The sequence below is a fragment of the Stegostoma tigrinum genome, chromosome 27, assembly GCF_030684315.1.
Source record: "Stegostoma tigrinum isolate sSteTig4 chromosome 27, sSteTig4.hap1, whole genome shotgun sequence".
NCBI lineage: Eukaryota > Metazoa > Chordata > Chondrichthyes > Orectolobiformes > Stegostomatidae > Stegostoma > Stegostoma tigrinum.
The window spans coordinates 49,873,048-49,893,256 of NC_081380.1; the positions used below are offsets into that span (position 1 = coordinate 49,873,048).

Below are 20,209 nucleotides of genomic sequence, written 5' to 3' on the forward strand. Positions count from 1 at the left end.
ACCGCTTTTCCTGCTCCATGTCCAAACATCCTTATCCTGCTCTGTACCTGACACATCTGTTCTGAACCCAAATCCCCTCCTCCTGCCCTGTACTCCACCATCCTCCCCGACCCATTCTAGCACACTTTCCCCTATTTCGTAGCCTTCTGCACTCCTCCGGCTCCAAATCTGACCCCCAATTCTCGTGTTAAGTCTCATTGGGGTAGTGTGTTGGAAATCAGAGAGGTATTGTACTGTGTTATCAAACTCACTATTTCTTTGTTTAACTTATTCTGTGTGTGCATTTTGCAGCCCTGAATGCATCAAGAACCTTCAACATTGATACCAATGTAAAGGCGCATTTCCAAAATAACAACAACATCTTTTTTGGCCAGAATGTTGTTCAGTACAGTCATTGGTAAGAACATTTATTCAGATTTTAAAAGCATCTGATTAACCACTATACTGACTCTGGTCAACAGCTGAAAAGACAGGGTCAATACTGCTGGTCTCTGAAGGAATCCAGTAGCAACCAGGAGGAGGTGACCTGCTTGGTATTAGAGCATCCATACCTTAAATAGCAAAGAGCACTCTTCCAAGAAATGCTAGCCAGACAGACGGCTGGCTGCCTATCATACCCAACATTACCACTGGAAGCAGTGTCTACTGTTGGGACTGCACATAATCAACGCCAACCATGAGAGAAGAGGCCATAGCATGAAGTTAAGTCAGGTCAGACTTGCCTAGGCCTGAGATGTTGGATCGGTTACATTTATCAGCAGGAGTACACCCCTCTAAGCCTGACAGTGCCTGATCAGGAGCATCCGCCACAACTCCCATAATTCCTGCAGTCCCATTGAACCCACATGTAAAGCACCAGGTAGTTTTGCACAGCCTTCCCACCCTTGCTCCGTCTGCTGTTATAATACCCAATGGTTTGATGAGGTCTTCGTGTGACCATTAATTGGCCACTTACAAACTTCTGGTTGCCGCCAGGTAGGAAGGACATCTACGGCCTATTTCAACTCTGCCTTAATTAGGCACATAAGGAAGATGGTAGTCACTCTATGACTCAGTTTCCATCACAATTTCATAGAGACCCCTACTCCCCCACACAGCCAGCTTCCACATGAGGAAGTAAAATATACCCAATATAGTTAATCATATAAACTAGTGGTATGGCAAACATAAAATTTACCTTAAAACTGAAGATACTGGAAATCTGAAACAACAGCACAAATTGCTGGAAAATCTCAGCAGGTCTGGCAGCATCTGTGGAGAGTATTCAGAGTTAATGTTCCAAGTCCAGTGACCCCTCTTCAGAGCTCAGTTGTTGTATAAAAGTTATTGTATACTCTTCAGTGACTTTTTTTTAACCTTATGATTTTCATTCACATCTCTTGTTCTGTACTGCTCTATGTTCTATATTTTACGTTCTCAAGTCCGGCAAAAATTTTGAACTAAAATTCACCATGAAACTACCATTCCCTACCAACTTTATCAAAATTAAACAATTGAATACTTCATCCAGAAATAAACAGATCACCTTGTTGCATTGCCTTAGGGCCTGTCTTTGGATGAAGCCATTTAATCCCTTATGTATCTTCTAATTGATTCTTTTGTGGCCTGTGGGTCTTGCTGACTCAGCCATCTTATTGTTCATCTCTAACTGACCAGAGGGTGATTGAGGGTCAATCAAATTGCTGTGGGTCTGGAGTCACATGCAGACAGATTAGGTAAGGATGACAGATTTTCACATTTCATCATCTGGCACAGTGGGATTTGGGATCCCCAAAGGCGCAAGGTTCTAGAGTACTTATCTGATGATATTACAGCTGTGCCACATGGATTGATGGGCCATTCTGAAAAGAGACAATTTGGGTTCTCAGTGACTCTCCAGCTGGCAGGTGAGATCCCTGTCACCATATATTTGTTGTTCTGTGCAGAAAGAAAACATACCTTCTAACCTCTCTTGCTATACTTAAAACAATGTTCTCTACTTCTGCACCTGACAAGCCATGTGAAATAAGTGATCAAAAACACAAACAGAAATTGCTGGAAAATCTCAGTTGATATGGCAGAATATGTGGAGAGGAAGCAGACTTAACTTTTTGGGTCAAGTGACCCTTCTTCAGAACTGGTTGTAGTTCGGAAACAGTTGGTACATATATAAAATAATTTATCAGCATCGGCATCAACACAGCAAAACAAAATCAAGGCTGTACCATATCTTCTCTCAATCCATTTTCCTGGCAGACAGGAAGCACTGAGTTGGAATAAACAAATCCTTTTCAGAGTGACAGGCAGTGATGATTGAGGGACCTCCGCTGTTCACAATATACATTAATGATTTGAATGAAGGAATTGAATGCACAATCTCCAAATTTGCAGATGACACTAAGCTGAGTGGCAGTGTGTGCTGTGAGGAGAATGCTAAGAGGCTGCAGGGTGACTTGGACAGACCGGCTGAGTAGGCAAATATTTGGCAAATGCAATATAATATGGATAAATATGAGATTGTCCACTTTGGTCACAAAAACAGGAAGGCAGATTATTATTATCCGAAAGGTGGCAGTTTAGAAAAAGGTGAGGTGCAATGAGACCTGGGTTTTGTGGTGGAACAGTTGCTGAAGGTTGGCTTGCAGGTGCAGCAGATGGTGAAGAAAGCCAATGGCATGCTGACCTTCATAGCGAGACCATTTGAGTGTAGGAGTAGGGATGTCTTGCTGCAGTTATACAGGGCCTTGGTGAGGCCACACCTTGAGTATTGTGTACAGTTTTGGTCTCCTAGTCTGAGAAAAGACATTCTTACAAAGGTTCAGTAGACTGATTCCCGGATGGTAGGACTGACATATGAGAAGACTGGATTGACTGGGCTTGTACTCAGTGGAATTTAGAAGAATGATGGGGTGGGGGAGGTCTGGATTTCATAGAAACATAAAATCCTGATGGGACTGAACAGGCTAGATACAGGAAGAATGTTTCTGACGTCGGGGAAGTCCAGAAGTAGAGATCACAGTCTAAAAATAAGGGCTAAGCCATTCAGGACTGAGATGAGGAAAATTTCTTCACTGAGAGTCATGAACTCATGGAATTCTCTCTCACAAGAAGTTTCTGGGCCTGTTCGTTAGATTTATTTAAGAAGGGAACTGGATGTTGACGTTATGGCTAAAGGAATTGGGGGCATGGAAAGAAAGCAGGAATGGGATTTTGAGAATGCACGATCAGTCATTATGAAACAAATGGTGGTGCAGGCTCAAAGGGCCAAATGGCCTACTGCTGAACCTATTTTCAATGATTCCATGCTTCATGTTGCTTTTCTCTAAATCATCACTGTTATCACACTTTCACCATGTGTCTAAGTTTAAATGCACAATATCTCAATATGGCCCATTCAGTAATTTTTACAGTTACGGTCATTAATTTCAACTTAAAACCAGAAAAACAGCACAGAAAAAGGCCATTAAGCCCATTATGTCTGAACAGTTGTTTGAAGTAGCCACTCAATCTAATCCTGTTTGTCAGCACTTAGTCCGTAACCTTGCTGGTTCCAGTGCATCAGGTGGCATCCAGATTATTTACAGATGAGTTAGAGGGTTTCCCCTCAACCACTAAATCGGGCAGTGACTTCCTGACACTCAACACCTTCTAGGTGAAAATGTTGTTCCTCATGTCACCTCTAAATCTTCCACCAATCATCTTAAATCTGTGTACCTCTCTGCTAGTGGGAACTAGCCTTCCCTATCCATTCTGTCAAAATTCCTCATTATTTTGTGTACCTTGATTAGGTCATTTTTCAGCCTTCTCTGTTCTAAGGAAACCAATCCAAGCCTATCCCATTTTCCCCCTTATCGGCAATTCTCAAGCGCTAGCAATATTCCTGTAAATTTCCTCTGTTTGCTTCTCCAGGTCAATATGCTCTGCATGTAATGTGATGACCAGAACAAAATTCCGGCTGTGGCCTCACCACATTTTATATAGACCCAGCATTACATACTTACTTTGCAATCCAAAACTTTGCCCAATGAAGGAAAGTGTCCTATATATCCATTTTACAACTTTATCCACCTGTCCTGCCACTTTCAGAGATCTCACTCCAAAGTCTCCCATGTACCTTTCCCCTCTCAAAGACCTCCTGTTTATTGTGTATTCCTTGCTTTGTTTGCCCTCCCCAAATGTATAACTTTGCACTTCATTGACTTCATAGAAGATTAAATTCCATTTGTAACTTTTCCACCTAGTTGACCAACCATTGATATCTTCCTGTAGTCAGCAATCTTCTTCTCTATCAGAGGTTGGGAAAACCTTTAGAAACAAGCTGAGGTCAACTTAAAAAGCAATAAAGGCAGAGAAGATGAAATGTGAGGGTCAGCCCGCAAGTAATATTAAAGAAGATTGTAAGAGTTGCTTTAGATATATAAAAGATGGGAGAGGCAAGTGTGGATATTGGACCCTGGAAAATGAGGCTGGAGAAGTAGTCATAGGGAAGGAACTGAATAGGTGTTTTGCATCAGTCTTCATGGTAGAAGACACCAGCCGCATATTAGAACTTCATGAGAGTTGGGGCAGAGGTGCGTGTAATGACCATCACTAAGGAGAAGGTACTGGGGAATCTGGAGGGTCAGAAGGTGGATAAATCATCCAGAGCAGATGGACTATGGAGTTCTGAAGGAGACAGCTGAGCAGATTTTGGAGGTATTGATAACAAGTTTTCAGGAATCACTGGAGTCAAGGAGGGCCCCAGAAGTCTGGAAAATGCTTGATATAACAGCCTTAGAAGAAGGCAGGAGGCAAAAAATGGGAAATTATGGGCTGGTTAGCCTGACTTTGGACTTGGTAAGATTTTAGAGTCCATTATTAAGGATGAGACTGTGGAGTACTTGCAAGTACATGGTAAAATAAGGCTCAGCCAGCATGGCTTCGTCATGGGAAAGCCATGCCTGACAAATCTGTTAGAATTCTTTAAGGAGGTAAAGAGCAAGTTAGACAAAGGAAAGGCAATGGATGTGATCTATCTGGATTTCCAGGGGGCCTGGGTGCAGCACAGGAGGCTGCTAAATAAGACAAGAGCTCATCAGGATTAGGGGCAAGGTACTGGCATGAATAGATGATTGGCTAACTAGCGGAAGGCAGGGAATGGGGATAAAGGGGTCTATTTCAGGATGGCAGCTGGTGACAAGTCTTTTTCAGCAAGGGCCAGTATTGAGACCATAACTATTCATGTTGTGCATTAACGATCTGGTCAAAGGAACTGAGGGAATTGTTGCTAAGTTTGCAGATGATATAAAGATAGGTGGAGGAGCAGGTCGTGATGACAAAGTGGGGAGGCTGCAGAAGGACTTAGACAGGCTATGCAAATGGGTAAAGAAGTAGCTGATGGAATGAAATGTGAGAAAGGGTGAGGTTATGCACTTTTGCAGGAAGAATAGAGGCATAGACTATTTTTTAAATGGGAAAAGTCCTAGAAATTTGAAGCTCAAAGGGACTTAGGAATCCTAGTTCAGGATTCTCTTAAGGTTAACATACAGGTTTAGTTGGCAGCTAGAAAGACAAATGCAATGTTCACATTCATTTCAAGATGGCTAGAATATAAGAGCAGGGACATACTGCTGAGAAACAAGAACAGAAGTTGCTGGAAAAATTCAGCAGGTCTGGCAGCAGCTGTGAAAAAATCAGAGTTAATGTTTCAGGCGTGGTGACTTTTCACAGATGCTGCCAGACCTGCTGAGCTTTTCCAGCAACTTCTGTTTTTGCTCCTGATTTGCAGCATCCTCAGTTCTTTCAGCTTTTGTGTCATACTGCTGGGCCTGTATGAGGCTCTGGTCAGATCTTATTTGAAATATTGTGAGCAGTTTAGGCCCTGCATCTAGGGCAGGATGAGCTGGCATGGGGGATGGGGTCCAGATGAGTTTCACAAGAATGATCCTGGGAATAAAGCATTTGTCTCACCAGGAGAGGTATTTAATGGAGTTCAGAAGGATGAGAGGGGAATCTCATAGACGTTTACAGAATAATGAGAGGTCTAGACAGAGTCAGCTGGAGAAGATGTTTCTACCTCTGGCCGTTCACTCTCTCCCAGCAGAATGTCCTGCAGCTGGTCCATAACATTCTTTATCCTGGCACCCGGGAAACATTTTACCATCCTGCAGTCAAGTTGATAGCTGTGGAAATGTTCCTCTGATCCCCTGATATGGAATACTCTATCATTAATGGCCTTTCATTCTTGAGAGATAGTAAAGACTTGGAGGGAATTCAAAGGAAATTTGCTAGAATGATACCAGGAATGAAGGATTTCAGTCAAAAGGAAAGATTAGAGAAATTGGTTTTATTCTCCTTGGAGCAGAGAAGATTAGAGGTGACCTTATTGATATGTTCAAAATGACAAACAATTTTGACAGGGTAAAGAAGGGTATCCTGTTCCCTCTTGTTGGTATGTCAGTAACTAGGTCACAATTTCAAGACTGTCAGCAACAGACCTGGGAGTGTGATGAGGAGGAACTTTACCCAGAAGTTATTAGGATTTGGAATGTGCTTCCTGGAAGAGTGGTGGAGGTGGATTCCACAGAAGGTTTCAAAAGAGAGCGAGATATATATTTACAAGTGATGAAGTTAGAGGGCTGCAGAGATAAGGCTGGAGAGTACATCGAACTGGTTATCTCTTTTGGGAACTGATTGAGACATAATGGGTTGAATGGCCTCCTTCTGTTCTGTAAAATGCTACGATTCTTTCTCCTCCCTGTGCAGTTGAATTGAATGTAGTGGTTCTGAATTAACTTTGGCTGTAATCTCCTTCATCAGCATCCAAAATGGAATACCAATTTGCAAGGAAGATTCACTCAAGGGGTTTCTACACTGCTTGCATGGTATACTTAAACTGTCAGGTGATCACCCATTACCTTGCTACCTGTACAGTTCTAACCTGCAGTATGACCACCTCTCTAAACATGCTACCGTGCTGTTTATGGATGCACAAGAGTGACTTCAGCCGCTGCTCAAGTTTGAAAATCTGGAGTTTAAGCTCGGGCAGCTGGTGACAATTCCTTCAGATGTTAGATTAGATTCCCTGCAGTGTGGAAACTGGCCCTTTGGCCCAACAAGTCCACTCTGCCCCATATGTTTGTATGGAACACATGGTGGTCCATGATTTACATTTACTGCAGAAGGTATGATCAACTAGATCATGCTGACCTGACATCCTGCAACTTTTAAAAGCATTTGTTTTGATTAACATAGTAGAAAATCTTACCAGTGCTCACTAATCAGCTTATTATAACTTGTAGTCTTCAAAATTACTTCTTGTATATCCATGTTGAAGCCATTAATGCGTATCAAAAAGAAAACCCTTAATACTGAGCTTTTCAAATACTTCTGTATACTTGCCTCCAGTCTGAAAAATAAGTGTTAACTAGTTTGACAAGAACAAATGCTGAAATAAATAGAAACTGTAGGAAATGCCCAGCAGATCTAGTGTGAGGCAAAAGAATGGCTGAATTCTCACACTGGCAGTAAAAATGCATTATTTTTTCTTTATTCATTCATGAGATGTGGGTGTCACTGGCCAGGTGGCATTTATTGCCCATCCCTAATTGCCCAAAGGACAGTTAAAAGTCAACCACGTTGCTGTGGGTCTGGAGTCACATTTAGGCCAGACCAGGTAAGGATGGCAGCTTCCTTCCCTCAAGGACATCAGTGAACCAGATGGGCTTTTCCAACAGTTGACAATGGATTCATGGTCATCATTAGACTTTTAATTCCAGATATTTATTGACATCATATTCCACCTTCTGCCGCGGCAGGATTCAAACCCGAGTCCCCAGAAAATTGTCTGGGTCACTGGATTAACAGTCCAGCGATAACACCACTTGGCCACCACCTCCCTGTGGCAAGTGAGTTTTGTGATGTCCATGCTACCATGGTCCAGGACAAATTTTCTTTCACCATCTTCTGCTTTTCACCTCCATATTTATGTAAGTGGGGTGTTGGGAGTGTTCCTCAAATTCCTTCTAATTTTCATGCTTCTGGTGCCATATTTAAAACCCAGCTGGGTACCACTTCAGATCCTGCAAGCAAGAACAAACCTTCACATTATGTTCTTCGGCCCAAATAATTAGCACTCTCTGCTTATAAGACAGAAATTTGGAGTTATTGTTGGAGAGTTTCCTTCCTTGCACACTGCTACTAGAGGTAATGCCATCTGACGCAGCCCGTGTGAACAGAAACTGCATCACTCGTCATTGTGGTGTACCATATGAAGTGCCATTCTGTGCTCCATAGGGATAATTTCAACATTTTCTTTCTCTGCTACCTGTAATCCTTTTACTGTGTATCTGCAGGCACATGCTGCAGCTCTGATGTTGACCTGGTACAGTACCATACAGTGACACATAAGTACAGTCTGGCTGACAATTTATGTCACAAGCTGCCTGCCTCTCTCTTTGCATTAAAAAGTTGACTCACCTGCAGAGGCTTTCAGCCTGTAGGGCACTGTTTGAGGTCTGGTGCACTAAAAATGTCATCCACACAAAGGCTGGATGTATCCAAGTAAGTGCTACTGTCAGTGAGCGCTAACAAAGCAAACTAAGAAACATAAGACACAAGTGTCCATATGAGTGCAAAGGCATCCTGTGTAGATGCATGAGATGCATTTTCTGAAGAAGGGTCTAGGCCCGAAACATCAGCTTTCCTGCTCCTCTGATGCTGCTTAGCCTGCTGTGTTCATCCAGCTCCACACTTTGTTATGTGAGATGCATGGCTGTTCTTATGTCAGTGATGTCTTACAGAAGTCTGCAAATTGGAGGTGTCACAATGCTCCAAGTTAGAGTGTTGAAGGTCAGAAGCAGTGGCTGAGTTTGTCTAAGAGCAGGCATAATCATTGGTGAGGCTGGTGGTTTGTTGATGCTGACTTGTGTGATGAAGGGTCAAGAAGGATAATGGCCATGGTAGATGCAGGGACTTTGAGCAGAAGAGACAATCATATGATGTTGGAGACTGGTTACCACTTAGCTGCGACTGTTAAGTACCCACACTGTTTTACCTATTAAATTTTATGGTTTTGTTTTATTAAAAGAAAGAAGAATTGGAAATGCAATAGGAGTGAGTATTAACTATTCATCACTAAAGGATGAGACCCTGTAATCAGCTTTAAGGATTGAGGGGAAAATCATGCAGGATTTGCTTGACATTGAAAATGTGATTTTTTTTGTATTCCCCCTGTTTACTCAACTCACTTGCCTTTGTTCTTGCTACGAGGGAGGGAATATTCTGTCGATGCCTTCCACTTTATTTTATATTCACTGCTCCTTCCTGTCTGTTGTCCCATAGACAACGTATCTGCTCTTTTTCATGCCAAAGGCTTTATTTCTGCTAACCAGTCCATAATGTCATACTTTCACTAATGCTTTTTGAAAGATTTGAATTTCTTTATAACCCAAGGACTATGAAGATGTTTCTCCCGTCTTCTGGAGTATATCATCAGAGTATAATAGATATTGATAACACATAGTTGCTGCTCACAGACTGTAGTGTCTTGCAATCTCTCTACCCAATGTTTTATAGCCTCCCCTTATTATATCAATAATTTGCAGTGTCACCTTTCAGACAATAGAATTGATCTTTGAAGCAGGCAATTTACACAATCATTTCTGATGTTGATTGGAATACGAAGGTACAGAATGTAAAGATTATCACTGGTGAGCTCCGGTCAAAATTAACTGCTCACACAATATGAAGGAATAATTCTGAATTAGTTTAACTGGAACATGCTGGAACTCGATATCTTATTTATATACTTGTGTTTTTTTTAAATCAGGATATTAGTAAGCTCTCCTCTATATACCACTGACAACAGACATTACGGGAGAATAGAGAAATGCCATCTAAAAAGAAAATTATGTGAAGCTATCAAACTCACAGGTAATCCTTATCAGAACATGTTCAGTTTACTCTTATAAAATTATGTGCTTAGAACTTTCTGAATGGTTTTAAAAGATTTTCAATGCTACAAGACCTTTGCGAGACTAAAGAAGTCTAACAATTTACATAATGTTTGTCATGGACTAGAAAATTCTTTTAGAATATTGGTAACAAAGAAGAAAATGATAATTCTGAAAATGTAGACATAATAGGAAAATATAGAGGCTAGCATATGAAACCAAAAACATTGTAAATGGAAGGTTTTTGATAGCTGGAGAAGAGATACAAGGCAAAAGACACTGGGCAGGGTGTTCCAGAGGGAATAGGTCATGTCATATGAGTAATATGTTCTGAAACCAACCAGGGAGCAGGCTGCCTAGGATCTGATATTGGGTAATGAGGCAGATTTAATGAATAACCTTAGAGTGAGAAACCTCCCAGGAAGTAGTGACCATAACATGATAGAATTTAACATTCATTTTGGGAGTGAGAAATTTGGGTCAGAAACAACTAGGTTTAATTTAATGAAATGAGAAAGCAATTGGATAAAGTGAACTGGTTGGGTAGATTTAAAAGAGGTAATTTATGACTCTCAGCAAAAATACATCCCAGTAAAGATAAAAGATGGCTAAACAAATGATGGCTAACTAAGGAAGTTAATAACACTATTAAGTAGAAAGATTAAGCATAAAAGGACGCAATAGTCAGTGATAGTCCCAAACACTATGATAAATTTAAAATGTAGCAAAGGAGGATGAAAAATGTAATAAAGAGAGTTAAAATAAACAATGAGAGCAAACTAGTGAGGAATATAAAAACTGACAATAAGAAATTCTTTAACCACACAGAAAGGAAGGGAGAGATCATAGTGAACAAAGGCCCCTTAGAAGATGAACCTGGGGACACTATATGAGGGGACCAGGAAATGACAATGGATTTAACCTGCTATTTGGCATCAGATTTTTTTTGGGCGGTACATGAACTTTGCATTAATGCTAAAGAATATAAAGCAGGAATTAATACCCACACAATCACTAGAGAAGTAGTGTTAGGCAGGTAATGGGTCTAATAACAGATAAGTCCCATGACCCTGATGGCTTATATCCTCGGATCCTGAAAGAAGTAGCTATAGAGATAGTGGATATATTGGCTGTCATTTTCCAAAAAACCTTGGATTTGGAGAAGTACCAGCGACGGGAAAACTGCCAATGTCACACCCATTCTCAGAAAAGGATGAAGGCAAAAATCATATAATTAGTTTTGTCTAACATCTATTGTTTGAAAAAGATTGAAATCAATTATTAACAAAATAATTGTAGAACATTTGGAAAATCATAACATAGTCAAACAGTGAGCATGGCTTTAAGAAAGAAAATTTGTGTCTGCCTTATTTATTAGAGCTTTTTGAGGAAATGTAGATAGAGGGGAATTAGTAGATGTGTTGTATTTGGACTTCCAGAAGGCATTTGACAAGGCAATTCACAAAAGGTTAAGTCATACTAAAAGAGCTCACAGTGTTGGAGGTAGTATACTAGATAGAGAAATGGATCATGGGCAGAAAACAGTGAGTGGGGATAAGGAATTCTTTCTCAAGTTGGCGATCCATGACAAATGTGTTCTGCAGAGATGAGTGCTGGGGCCATAACTGTTTACAATATATGTTAATGTCTTGGAGGAAAGAAGAGAATGTACTGTAGCCATATTTACAGATGAGACAAAAATAGGTGAGACGGCAAATTGAGATGGAAACAGTTTACCAAGAGATATTGATCAGTTAAGTAAGTGGTCAAAAATTGACAAATGGACTATAATGTGGAAAATGAGAATTTGTTTATATTGGAATGCAGAACAAAAGAACAGAATATTATTTAAATGGAAGAAACCTGCAGAATGCTACAACACAAAGACACTTGGAGATACTTGTGCATAAAACACAGAAAGCTAGCACACAGGTGCAGCAGGTCAGCATGAAGGCTCATGGAATGCTAATGCTTATTTCAAGGGTTTTGGAGTATAAGAGTAGAGAACTCCTACCAGCAATGTACAAGGTAGCCGGTGAAACCATATCGGGAGTACTGTAAGCAATTTTGGTCCTTTTATTGAAGGAAAGATATTGTTTCTTGAAGGCAGTTCAGAGAAAGTACACCATAATGATCCCTGGTATGGGGCGGGGTGGGGTGGGGGGGTTGGGGGATGGAATTGTCTCATGATCAAGGCTAAACAGGTTGCTACTCAGCTCACTGGAGTTTAGAAATATGAGAGGGAACCTCATTGAAACATACTGGGTTCTTAACAGGATAAATGCTGAGAGGATGATTCCCCACATTGGACAGTCTAGGACTAGAGGCACATTCTCAGAATAAAGGAGTGTCAATTTAAGACAATGAGGGTTTTGAGTTCTTGGAACTCCTTGCCTCAGGGAGCTGTGGGAGAAGGGTACTTGTGTAAATCTAAGGCTGTGATGGATAGATTTCTGATCATTTGAGAAATCAAAGGTTATGGGAAAAGGGCAGAAAGTTTGACATGAAGAATGTTGAATCAGCCTTGATCCTTTTAATGGTAGACTATGCTGAAGGGGTTGAATGGCCTACTGCCATTTCTATTCCTTATTGTCTTATGGTTTAAGTACAGGGATTACACTCGAAGAATAAGCAATTACCAGCGTTGGATTACAGATTGAATAGAAATATTGTTTTACAGGATCTCAGGTTTCCTGTAGAACGTAGGTGAAGATAAAATCATCAAGGTGAAGCTGGCAACATTGGGAGAGTTTGAAAATAAATAAGGAGAAGGGTAACCATTAGAGTTTGTTGTTATGGTAATTTTTGGGGAGGGGAGGTCATGATAGAGAGCATTGGAAAAGTAGATGGATGGCTATTGATGCATGATGGGAAGTCCTCTGGAATAGAATTGGGAACCCAATGGAAGAACAGTAGAAGATTAAACTGAAAACGGTAAAGTCACTAAGGTTTGTCAGAAGAAGCTGAAAGTCAGGTCATAGATGTCAATAATGTAGAGGCGAAAGAAAGCAGCCTTGGTAATAGCTTGCACTTGGTTGGAGAGGTTCAGCTAAATGCTAAGCATTTGTTGTCATCTGTACCGAATTCCTACACTACTGCCAAATTTCCTGAACTAAGTGTTCACAGGCTGTGCTTCGCTGCAGATGTGATCACTCCGTCCTGATTGTGCACAGCTTACTGCTCATGAGCTTTCAATGAGCCCTCAGTTAAATCAAGCTGAGGTGAGCTGTGATGACACACTTGTTAAGCTTCGCTAAACTTCTATTAAGGCCCTATTCAAACTTCAGGTCATTGACTGCTTCTTACTGCTCATTTTATGCTGCATTTCATGACAACACTCACTGGACAATTTTCCACATTGTAGGGTCAATCATGGACAATGGAAGGAACTGTGGACAGCTTTGGAACAGATAAAATAATTTTCATCCTTTTTATGCATATTCATTATGTAAAGTGATAATCTCTTGATTTGTCTTTTCCAGAAGCTGAGAAGTCTCGTATCAGGCCAGGCTTCACCGTGGCCAGCAGCTTTTCGTCTTCACAGTTCTTGGTAAATTACGAAGTATAGCAATAATATGCTTGTTAATTGAATTAAAGGCCATAAGATTAATAGGATTGTTGCAGCATGGATACAAATTTGGCTGAGAACAGAAAGTAGAATGTGTTGGTGAATTGCTGCTTTGTTTTTAGACTGGAGAATATATACAGTGGTGCTCATCAGAGCATGGTATGAGGACACTTCCCTTTTAGATTATTTATTAATGGTCTGGACTTGGGCATGCAGTGGATGATTTTAAACCATAGAGGTGATATGAAATTCTAAGATATAGTGAGCAATGAGGCTATGGTAGGAATGAAGTAAGATGCATGTCAATTATGCAGGGCAGGCATGTGGAGATGAAATTCAATGCAGAATAGGGTGATATGATTCATTTGAAAAGAAGAATGAGGAGCATGTGAATAAAGGTTTATGGTAAAAATTGAGGGTAAAGAAGAGCTGTTCACTGAGGCAGTGGGCATAAGCATGACAGGAGAGAATGTAAAGAGATTAGAAAAGTTTAAAAAAAAGGTATAAAATATTCTGCAGGCACATAAATAAAAAAAATGGAAAGGCAGGATGGAAATAAAACATAGGAACGTAGGATTTATGAACGGGAGAAAGTCATTTGTCTCTTCAAGCCAGCCCTGCCACAGAGTAATTATCAAGGCTGATGTATGAGAGTTATCACACTATTAGAATAGCAAAAGCCCCACTTACTATCGACCATTATATTGTGGATTTTACTGTGACTTTTGAAGAAATGATTGAGAACTAACAACTATAATAATTTACAGCTGTGTCGACAACATCAGAAAAGGCTTAGTAAGAACAGTGAAAACTTGAATGGAGTCTGCACAATCCTGTCTCCAGAACTACAAGAAATATATTCTTTTGAACCTGCTGGGTTGGGTGTGTATAAATCAGTTCTATTTCTCTAGCATGTTAATTAATGATTATACTCAACAGGTTCTGAATTCAAAATAAAAACTGAAAGAACTGTGGATACTTGAAATCAGAAACAAAAACAGAAATTACTGGAAAGGTCACTGGACCTAAAATGTTAACTCTGATTTCTCTCCACAGATGCTGCCAGACCAGCTGAGCTTTTCCAGCAATTTCTGCTTTAGATTCTGAATTCTCCTGATTATTTTAAAAAAAAACTTCTGAAAAATCCTGAGTGGGAACGAACGGCTGATCTGTCATTTTCCTTGATTATTTTTGGGGACTCAGAATTGGTTTGATACAATCTCCCTTGGGAAATAAATAAGTGGAGCTCCAACTTGAAGAGAATTCTGTAAGCTTTTGAGGTGGATTGGATTCTTGGATTGAATGATCTTTTCTAACCCAGGTCAGTTACTAGGTGGATTCTACCAAGAAATTACTTTTTGAATGTCCCCAAAGCAACATAAAAAGTTAACAGACACTGACAACAGGGGAATGTCATTGATGTTTTCTAATGACACATTGAATGTTAAAGGGCTCTACGTCTGAAACTCAGTGTTCAAGCTTGAAGCATTATCAGAGAGAGGAAACATTAGGTGTTCTAAATCATTCAGAGATACGAGAACTGCAGATGCCAGAGTCAGAGATAACACAGCATGGAGCTGGAGGAACACAGCAGGCCAGGCAGCATCAGAGGAGCAGGAAAGTTGACATTTCATGTTGGGACCTTTCTTCAGAAAGGTCTATGTTGTACATGTTCCAATTCATGATGTGTCAACTCCCTGGTGCTAGGTTTCAAAAACATCTCTGAGCAAGCAAAGGATATTCTGAAGGGGGAATGTGAACAGCCAGAGTTTGAGCTCTGCATTGGTATGACCAACACAGGTGGGAAGAAAGATGAGATCCTGCGGAAGGAGTTCAGGGAGTTAGGTAGAAATTTGAAAAGCAGTCCTCAAGCGCTGTAATCTTGGGATTCCTTCCTGTACGATGTGCCAATTAAGCTAGAAATACGAAGGTAGTTCAGTCAAGTATGTGGCTAAAGAGATGGTGTAGGAGGGAGGGCTTCAGGTATGTGGATCATTGTCTTCTGGGGCAGGTAGGACCTATACAAGAAGGATGGGTTGCATTTAAACTGGAGGGACACCAATATTCTGGCAGGAAGTTTTGCCAGTGCCACTCAGGAGGGTTTAAACTAGGGTGGCACTGGGGAGAACCAGAGCAGCAGTTCAGCATCTAAAAAGACCGAGGAGTGGTCAGAGACTAAGGCCAGAGAAGCTAAGCAGAACAGATAGGGAGAGGTTACCAAACACAGCAGGACTGTCAGTCTGATGTGGATTATTTTCAATGCAAGGAGTATGACAAGTAAGGTGGATGAATTTAGAGCTTGGATTAATATATATAACTGTAATGTTGTAGCTATTTCAGAGACTTTAGGTTGAGAAAGGGACAAAACCTATAACTTAACATTCTAGGATTCAGATGTTTTTGGTGAGATAGAGAGGAGTGTAAAAGAGGTGGGGCATTGCATTACTGATGATGTAGGACATCACGGCTGTATTGAGGGAAGACAACTTAGAAACCCCATCCAGTGAGGCCAGGACAGGTAGAGCTCAGGAATAGAAAAGGTACAATCACTTTAGAACAAAGAATAAAAAAAATTACAGCACAGAATCAGGCCCTTCGGCCCTCCAAGCCTGAGCTAATCCAGACCATCTATCTAAACATGTTGCCTATTTTCCAAGGATCTGTATCCCTCTGCTCCCTGCACATTCATGTATCTGTCCAGATACATCTTAAATGACTCTATCATGCCCACATCTACCACCTCCGCTGGCAACATGTTCCAGTCACCCACCACCCTCTGCGTAAAGAACTTCCCACGCATATCTCCCATAAATGTTCCTCCTCTCACTTTGAACTCATGACCCCTAGTAATTGAGCCACCCACTCTGGGAAAAAGCTTCTTGCTATCCACCCTGTCTATACCCCTCATGATTTTGTAGACCTCAATCAGGTACCCCCTCAATCTCTGTCTTTCTAATGAAAATAATCCTAATCTACTCAACCTTTCTTAATAGCTAGCACCCTTCATACCAGGCAACATCCTGGTGAGCCCCCTCTGCACCCTCTCCAAAGCATCCACATCCTTTTGGTAATGTTGCGAACAGAACTGTATGCAGTATTCCAAATGTGGCTGAACCAAAGCCCTATACAACTGTAACATGACCTGCCAACTCTTGTACTCAATACCCTGTCCAATGAAGGAAAGTATGCCGTATGCCTTCTTGACCACTCTATTGACCTGCGTTGCCACTTTCAGGGTACAGTGGACCTGAACACCCAGATCTCTCTGTTCATCAATTTTCCCCAGGGCTTTTCCATTTACTGTATAGTTCGCTCTTGAATTGGATCTTCCAAAATGCATCACCTTGCATTTGTCCGGATTGAACTCCATCTGCTATTTCTCCGCCCAACTCTCCAATCTGACTATATTCTGCTATAATCTTTGACAATCCCCTTCACTATCTGCTACTCTACCAATATTAGTGTCATCTGCAAACTTGCTGATCAGGCCACCTATACCTTCCTCCAAATCATTTATGTATATCACAAACAACAGTGGTCCCAGCATGGATCCCTGTGGATTCAAGGATGTTGCAAAGATATCTGTTAAAGTCCCAGCTATTTCCTCTCTCGCTTTCCTCAGTAACCTGGGATAAATCCCATCCAGACCTGGGGACATGTCCACCCTAATGCCTTTTAGAATGCCCAACACTTTTGCCCCCCCATGCCGACTTGACCTAGAGTAATCAAACAACTATCCCTAATCTCAACATGCGTCATGCCCCTCTCCTTGGCGAATACCGATGCAAAATACTCATTAAGGATCTCACTCATTTTCTCTGACTCCAAGCATAACTTCCTTCCTTTGTCCTTGAGTGGGTCAACCCTTTCTCTAGTTACTCTCTTGCTCCTTTAGTGGGGTTGTACTATAGGCCTCCTACCAGCCAGCGGCAGATAGAGAAACAGAGACATGGGACACTTTATGGAAAATTGTAAATATAACAGGGTTGTTATGGTGGGTGATTTTAACTTCCTCTATATCAACTGGGACTTGCTTAGTGCCAGAGTTTGGATGGATGTTAGGTGTGTTCAGGATGGTTTTTTTAGAAATAATATGCAAATAGTCCAAATGGGGAAGGGGCATACGAGATCTGATTTTTGGGAATGAGCCCAGTGAGTTGATTTAAACTTCAGTGGTGGAGCCTTTCGTGGCCATAACTCTGTCAGTTCCAAGTTACTTATGGATAAGCAGAAGTGCAATCCTCAGTGAAGACTCTAAACTGGGTAAAGACTAACTACCACGATATTAGGCAGGAACTGGAAAATGTATATTGTGTAGTGATTATAATGAGGTCAGCTGGCTGGACCTCATAGAGTGTGAGTTCTCTGATTGGACCAGATCAACAACCCCAATCAGGGAACTCTGGCTGACAGATCAAAAGGGAAGTGCTCAAGATTCTGACACTCTGAGAACTGGCTCTGAAGAGGCAGTACTACAGTCAAGGACTGTTCATGTGTAAATAAAAGGCTAACTGATGAAGGGAAACTGGGCTCTGGAGTTATCTCAGATTGGGGATAGCTGTTTGAGGGTAAATCCACATCTGGTATTTGTGAATCTATTCAAGGCAAGTTGATTAGAGTTCAGGACCAGCATGTTCCTGTGAAAATGAAGGAAAAGTATGGCAAGAATCTGGAATCTTGGATGACAGAGATATTGAGAGTTTAGTTAAAAAGTAAAAGGAGGCATACGTAAGGTTTAGGAAACAGAAGCAAGTCAGAGCCCTTGAAGAATACAAGTAAAGCAGGAATGAACTCAAATTGGGAATTTTAGGAGTGCTAAAAGGAGCCATGAAATATCTTCGGCAAGCAGGATTAAGGAAAATCCCAAGGTATTTCATACACATATAAGGAGCAAGAGCGTAGCTTGGGAAAGGGTAGATCTGCTCAAGGACAAAGGAGGGAAATTATGAATGGAACTGGAGGAAGTGGATGAAGCCCTTAATGAATAATTTGTAATGGTATTCACAAAGGAAAAGGACTTGATGGATGGTGAGTCTGGGGAGGGGTATATTGATATCCTAGGGCATGTCAATATGGAAAAGGAAGGTTGGGTGTTTTGAAAATTACTAAGGTAGATAATACCTATGATCTGGTGGGATCTATCCAAGATTGCTGGGGGAGGCAGGTAAGGAAATTGCAGGGACCTTGTACGAAACTTTTTTATCCTCTTTAGTGAAAGGAGAGGTGCCAGATGACTGGAGAATAGCCAGCTTTGTTCCTTTATTTAAGAAGAGCAATAGGTAAAATACAGGAAATTACAAGCTGGTGAGACTTATTTCAGTGATAGGGAAATTATTGGAGAAGATTCCTGAGGATAGGATTTACTCACATTTACAAAAACATAGGCTTATGAGGAACAGGTAACAAAGTTTTGTATAGGGAAGGTCATATTACACAAACTTGATTGAGCTTTTTGAGGAATTGACAAAGATGGTTGATGAGGGCAGGGTGGTAGATGTTGTCTGCATGTACTTTTGCAAGGCCTTTGATAAAGTCCTCATGGCAGGCTGATACAAAAGCTGAAATCACATGAGATCCGTGGTGATCTGGTAAGACAGATACAGACCTGACTGACTCATAGAAGGCAGAGAATAGCAATGGAAGTGTGTTTTTTTTTGACGAGAGATAAGTGACTACTAGTGTTCCACAGGGATCAATGCTGGGACCCTTGTTGTTTGTAACTTGCATAAATGATTTGGTGGAAAATGTAGTTGGTCTGGAGAATAAGTTTGCAGATGACACAAAGATTGAGGGAGCCATGAATGGTGAGGAGGATTGCCAGAGGATACTACAAGATAGAGATAGGCTGGAGACTGGAGCAGAGAAGTTGGAGATGGAGTTAAATCCAAAATGTGAGATGATGCATTTTAAACGATCAATTGCAAGAAGGAAGTATAGAGTAAATGGCAGAACACTTAGTAGCATCAAAATGCAGGGGGATCTAGGTGTACAGCTCCACAATTCCCTGCAAATGGTAGTCTAGGCCCAAAACGTCAGCTTTTGTGCTCCTAAGATGCCCCACACTTCGTTATCACACAAGTAACTAACGCCAAGAAAGCAAATGGCATGCTTGCCTTCATTGGTTGGGGCACAAGAGTGTAAAAATTGACAAGACATGTTGCAGCTGTAAAGAGCTTTAGTTAGGTCACATTTTGAATATTGTGCTCAGTTTTAGTTGCCACACTACTAGAATGATGTGGAGGCTTTCGAGAGGGTACAGAAACAGTTTACCAGCCTGTTGCCTAGTTTGGAGGATATTAGCTATGAGGAGAAATTGAATAAATTGGGTACGTTTTCACCAGAACGTTGAAGGCTGAGGACCAATCTGATCGAAGTTTACAAAATTACAGAGGCATGGATAGTTTGAATCTTTTTCCCAGGGTAATGATATCAATTACTAGTGGACATAGGTTTAAGGCAAAAGGGGAAAAGCTTAATGGAGATGTGAGAGGCAAGTTTTTTGCATAGGGGTTGGTGAGTGTTTGGAATGTGTTACCAGAGGAGGTTGTGGAGAAAGATACAAATGCAACGTCTAAGAGGCATCTTGACAGACATGTGAATAGGCATGGAATAGAGAGAAATGCTAAGTAAAAACTGAAAGAACTGTGGACGCTGTAAATCAAGAAGAAAAACAGGAGTTGCTGGAAAAGCTCAGCAGGTCTGGCAGCAACTGTGAAGGAAAAATCAAGGT

General features: G+C 41.1%; 1 protein-coding gene across 2 annotated transcripts in view; it reads left to right on the top strand.

Annotated features, from left to right (window-relative positions):
* The window catches only part of LOC125464461 (integrin alpha-E-like), a 245,847-nt gene that overhangs the window by 22,526 nt on the left and 203,112 nt on the right, over positions 1–20,209 (top strand). For both annotated transcript variants that reach the window (XM_059655494.1, XM_059655493.1), the window contains exons 2-5: positions 292–397; positions 9,788–9,891; positions 13,394–13,461; positions 14,247–14,361. In XM_059655494.1, coding sequence (XP_059511477.1) covers positions 292–397; positions 9,788–9,891; positions 13,394–13,461; positions 14,247–14,361 — 393 coding nt within the window. The remainder of the gene's footprint in view (positions 1–291; positions 398–9,787; positions 9,892–13,393; positions 13,462–14,246; positions 14,362–20,209) is intronic.